Source organism: Rhinichthys klamathensis, unplaced genomic scaffold (genome assembly GCF_029890125.1).
Source record: "Rhinichthys klamathensis goyatoka isolate OS25496 unplaced genomic scaffold, OSU_Roscu_1.1 h1tg000264l_1, whole genome shotgun sequence".
In the NCBI taxonomy this organism is placed as follows: Eukaryota; Metazoa; Chordata; class Actinopteri; order Cypriniformes; family Leuciscidae; genus Rhinichthys; species Rhinichthys klamathensis.
Window position 1 is genome coordinate 1,003,060 of NW_026606785.1, and position 5,931 is coordinate 1,008,990.

Consider the following 5,931-nt stretch of genomic DNA (forward strand, 5'->3'; position numbering starts at 1 on the left):
TCTGTTGTGTTGTGGCTTATTTCTGTTGTGTTGTGGCTTATTTCTGTTGTGTTGTGGCTTTATTTCTGTTGTGTTGTGTTGTGGCTTATTTCTGTTGTGTTGTGGCTTTATTTCTGTTGTGTTGTGGCTTTATTTCGTTTTATTGTGAACTTATGTTTGCTTTTTAAATTTCGGTTTAAAACAGGACTGAGTGAAAACCCGGGGACACGACTAAAATATGTATTTTATCTAAAATATTAGATAAAATATTTAAAAACATAGATTGGATATAAAATCAAACAACAATGCAAAAAATAAATCTGATTTCTGATAGATTTTAATCATATTTCATGGTAAAGTTTAGAGATCGAGAGTGGGGACATGCAGAAAATGCTATTTTTTAGTGTTCTATGTAGTTTTTATTTATGTTTTTAATTATACATTTTAAATTTGTAGTTAGCTTAATGTGCAGGACATTTTGCTTAATAATAAAATGTATTTTAGAGTTAATTTTCATGCAATTTTATACATATAATGACCTGGGGACAGAAATGTCACCCTTTCGGTGGAATGTTTTTATAATAACTTGGAAATATGTTGTCTAAAGTTGGGAGTTGGGAGAAACCAGAAGCAGACCTGGTGTTGTCCAGGTCTGAATGGCAGCGCGTCCAGGACCGAGTCAATCGGCACAGCAGAAGTGCCAACGCAGCGGCTGAACAGCGGGAGGCGCTGCACATGCGCTCTAAAGAGCTCGTCAAACACTGGCCCAACACCATAGCTGTGAGTGACAGCATCGCACTGGAGTTACTGCATTTGTAGCTCTCTTATTGTGCGGGGCTCCGTACTTCCTAAAACTATATATGCGTAAACATCATGCTTTTTAATGACCTAATCACTTTTAAGGAAGAAAATAGGCATTTTTATGAGTCTTTATTAAGAAATAAGAATAATTTATTTAAATTATAAATTATTATGATTATTAAAGACGTCTGTCTATAGAACCTGTCAGACACTTTTATTGTTTTTATATAGCCTTATTTAGACTTCTCGCTGTCTGATTTTCTTTTTGTGTCTGTGCCCCTATTATAATACTAAGTTTGTTACAATTTGGTATAATGTTAAATTGTAATTTGAATGTCATCTTGATGTGATATTTTAGTTTTTCTTCATTAAAAATAAATAAATAAATAAAAGAATACCTGGGTCTCTGAGGGTTATAATATGAGACTGGATGTTTACAGTAACAAAGTACAACAAACTAATCTGATTTTGTCCTTACAGGGAGAACGACGGAAAAAGCTGGAGGCGAAAACAATTCGAGAGGCGATGGAAGAGGAGGAGAAAAAACTTCTGGACATAGAAGAAGCAAGATATCAGGCCCAGATACGAAAGGAGACAATTGAAAAAACTAAAACCCAGCAGTACCACCAGACGGACCGAGTCAAAGGCCTCCATGTGTGTGTCTTACGTTATTAGACCACAAGTGTTTTTCTGTGGTGAAATGTTAGTAGAAACGATCCTCTTGTTGTTCTAGAGCGCTCTGAGGCTGGCGGAGGTCCTGAAGGAAAGAGAGGCTCAGATCGAGCTCAAGCGCATGAGGCAGAACGCCAGCAGAGCCGTGGACAGAGAGATCTTGGCCCGAATGGCTTGCAGAGAAGAGCAGGCGGTCCAGCAGGAGCGACAGAAAGCACTGCAGAGAAAACGAGACCAACTGGCCATTTCTGAGTGCTTGAAACTACAGTAAGGAGAAATTAAAGTGCATTTATGCTTCAGTGCATACACAGCTAACACAAATATGCTCTAAGGACTTTTTGATAACGTTCCAATTAAGATATAAATGTTATTTCTGAATGTTCCCTTAACGTTCAAAGTGTAAACAACATTTAGAATGTTTTTATTTATTTTTATTCTTCAAACACTGTGGGAATGTTACTTTTGAACAGTGTTGGGGAAAGTTACTTTTAAAAGTAATACATTACAATATTGTGTTACGTTAAAATTAACTAATTGTATTACTTAGTTAGTTTAATGGAAAGTAGTGTTATGTTAATGTTGTTACTTTTTCTGTAAAAAAAAACACTCCACGAATTATGTATAAGTTCTGTTTTGTGTTAATGTTTTGAGAACATGATTAAAGACCAGATAACTTTGAACAAACATAATGTTACTAGAAGAACGTTTGTTCGTAACTTTGAGAGAACCGTATCTAAAGTTCTGAGAACATTCCCTGTTAGCTGGGAATCACCTTAATGTGTCAATGTGTCTGACGTTTCCTCCTTTATTAGGGTTAAGGAGCATGACACGAAGAAGGAGCAGGAGAGGCAGGAGAGGAGAAGGGAGGCTGAAGAGATGAAGCAACTCCGAGATCTTCATCTGAGGGAACAGGCCATCAAAGAGCGCCAGAATCGAGAAGTGAAGAGAAAAAGAATGGATGCTTTTCGTGTAAGCCGGTTGTTGGACAACATTCACACTGTAAAAGCAGATCGAATCAGATGCGGTTTTGAAATCCCTTCTTCTGTCTTCCATCAGGACCATTTGACCAACAGAGAGCTGACAAAAGCAGCGGAGGCTCGGAGGCAAGAGGAAGAGGAGGAGAAGAGAAAGCAGATCGCCAGCCAGAGCGAAAAAGTGACGAGAATGAGGAGAGAAAAACAGGAGGAAACATTTAGGTATTGTACATTTAGGTATTGTACATTTAGGTATTGTACATTTAGGTATTGTACATTTAGGTATTGTACATTTAGGTATTGTACATAAGACAATGGAAATGCGTCCTGTGGTGGATATTAATCACACTCATTAGTGTCAGAAATTAACTTCTTTATTTTCAGGAGCATTTTTGCACATTTATGAGGGCTAACACGCATCAAAAACACAGCATGCTGATTAATTATGTTAAACACTTCCAACCCATACTAACATTTATATATTAAATGCTTAGACAACAGATAAAATAACTTTGGGCGCATTTTAGGCATTTTTGTTACTTTAAAACTGTGAATCTCTAGAGATCATGGGCTTCCAGTGATATTTTAGTATTATTTATAGTATACAGTATTTAGCAATGTTTTGAATTACCTTTTATTATTATTTTCAGAATTGTGTGCTTTTGTCATTTTTCCCCGTTTTTTAATTTTATTTCTTTTGAGTTTTATTTTATATTTACTTCAGTTTTAGTAATTTTAGTACTTCAACTTACAAAGTGAAATGTTATTTCAATTAGTTGCCAAGGCAACATTTCTAAGTTCAAGGTTAAAGTTTCTCATCTAATATTTGTATTTTTAGCTTCCTAACACTGTAAACCCTAACGCTCAAAATAATCCATTGTTTTGAGTAGGGCCAACTCACATTATACAAATTAGTTCCATCAAATTAACATACGATACTTACAATTTTATGAATATTTTAACATTTATTTTTTCTTTTGAGTTCACAAAACTGACACATTTTAAGTAAGTTGAATTGTTTCGTTGTTTTAAGTTCTATGAACTTGTTTCTTTTAATTTTGACAAACTTAAATTTAACTGAAACTGGGCTGGGATTTTTATTTCCCAGCATGCTTTGCAATGACACTCAAAAGGGAGAGTAAATGCTAAAATTAAGTGTCATATAATGGTTTTTGTGCCAGATTAATGTTAAGTGGGAGATTTAGTAGTGTTTAATGTTTTGTTATGCTAGTTTAGAAGAGTTTCTGTTATGTTGGGTTTTTTGGGGAGTTACCATCATGGCCGGTGACGAGTTTGGTTTGAGAACAGTATGTGTTAAATGTTTTAAGTTGATGTACTGATTCCGCAAGGGCTATGATATGCTGATACTATAGGTAGCACTTATTGAATTAGCTGGTTAAATCCAGCCAAGTTTCCACTACTAAAAATATTGAAGTTGAGATTACATGAGAATTTTAAGTTGTGTATGAATTATCTTACTCAAATATTTCAAGTTAAAAGCAATTAAAATGTATGATTACAAAACAAAAATCTGCAAGCTCTGCTTACTTACACATTCAATTTCTTAACTTAAACAATTTGATGTAACTGATTACCTCAAATTATTTGAGTTTTGCTAACTTAGTTATTCGGGTGTATTTAATCAACTAGAAACTGCTCTAAGTGTTTGTTTCAAATTCAAACGTGCTTGCAAACCAGTTCCAATCTTTAATTTGTCTGTGAAAGGTATTTTGGGAACTTTGACATACCATTTGACATCCACATTCTTACAACTTGCTCATTCATGAATCACATCTAACTGGGAAGGTTATTGAATTAATGGAAGTTCACTGAGTGGGAAGCCTGGAGAAAGTATAATTCTTTCCACTGTCTCAGAACTGGGCTTGTATTTGTCTTTATTTTTGCCTTAGAGAGCGTCAAAGACTTAGAGGGACTGTTATACAGCAGTTAGCCGTGCAGAAGCAGGAAAAAATCAGCAATGAGGAAGATATCATTGCAAAAGCAGTCGCTGAACGTGAGGCCAGACGGGCCCGAGTGCAGCGCGAGAAAGAAGAAAAACATGCAGCCATGTTAAAATCTATCTCTGCACACAGAGAATCCAGGGTAAATTACCTATTCCTAATGTTTTTATACTTATGCTATGAGACTAACGACATGTAAACATTTTTAAATCTCCGCTCCGCGTCATGCCTAACAACGGCCCTCAGCTGTTCCACTGTAAAACACGGCTTCGCGGGGCTTATTGCTTAATTTTACCACAGTGATGCTGGGTTTATGAGCATCACACGGTTTATATATAGAATTTGAAATGCATTTATTGAAATAAACATTTTTCTCAACTCTATATCAGAGGCAAGAGCTGGAACGAAAGGCAGAGAAAGAAAAACAGGAAGCTCTGGAGATGCTGAATGCAAACAAGGAAGCAGATCAAATCTTCATGGAGAAGCAAAAACTTCAAGCTCAAAAAGCTAAAGAAGAAGGAAAAGCACTCCAATACACATACATACAACAAATGAAAGAAAGAGCGTTCAGCTCTCGAGTTCAGCTTCCTCGTGTTCAGCCTCCTCGTGTTCAGCTTCCTCTTGTTCAGCCTCCTCGTGTTCAGCCTCCTCGTGTTCAGCCTCCTCGTGTTCAGCCTCCTCGTGTTCAGCCTCCTCGTGTTCAGCTTCCTCGTGTGAAGACCGACTCGTGTGAAGACCGACTCGTGTGAAGACCGACTCGTGTTCAGCCTCCTCGTGTTCAGCCTCCTCGTGTTCAGCCTCCTTGTGTTCAGCTTCCTCGTGTTCAGCCTCCTCGTGTTCAGCCTCCTCGTGTGAAGACCGACTCGGGTAAAGACTCCACCGAGCAAGGACACCTGTAAGGCACTTAATTATCTTCTTCTCCCTTTCCTTTCCCACTTTTATCCTATTTTTCTTACTCAACATGTGCTTTCAATACATTCCTGTTGTCTCTCAAACAACGCTCTTTCATCATCACAGAAGGCAGCGCAATACTGCTAATCTGCGTCCCATTCTCTCATCCTCACAGCCTGTGCCGTCCGCTTGATGGGGGGGAGCAGTGAATGAGGAGCTGTTCATGTTCGTGGCGTCACCGGCGGGGAGAGCGCAGTGTGTGAGAGCAGGTCAGTCCAGCAATCATCAGTTCATGCAAACACGCAGTCTATAGACACAGTAGTGAGATACAGTTTACAAACGCAATCTCGAGACTCAAACAATAGGCAACATGGAGCCGATGTTGGATTACGCTCAGCCCAGCAGATGCTGTCTGAGGACATTAATACAAACCAAAACTCTCATGTGCAGAAATAACAGTGGGACACGATTACTGGGGGGCTTCTCACTCAACTCAAGCTTGGTAACAGTCTGAATGAGAACGTAAGAATGCAGATTTGCCATTTTAACTGAAATTAGGACATTGTCGGTCAGTGTTTCTGTGGAAAAAAAAACGTACAATAACACTGATAAGATAATAATACTACTACGCATTCTGCTGCTAATAAGAATAT

The 5,931-nt window shown here is 37.8% G+C and overlaps 1 protein-coding gene across 1 annotated transcript; it reads left to right on the plus strand.

The window, feature by feature from the left end:
* Positions 1–573: 573 nt before the first annotated feature.
* Positions 574–5,286, plus strand: LOC130101997 (cilia- and flagella- associated protein 210-like). The gene is made up of 8 exons (XM_056267882.1): positions 574–759; positions 1,261–1,434; positions 1,514–1,719; positions 2,265–2,421; positions 2,509–2,648; positions 4,337–4,529; positions 4,777–5,130; positions 5,215–5,286. The coding sequence occupies exons 1-8, from the start codon at positions 574–576 to the stop codon at positions 5,284–5,286; spliced, it is 1,482 nt and encodes a 493-aa protein (XP_056123857.1).
* The last annotated feature ends 645 nt before the right edge of the window (positions 5,287–5,931 follow it).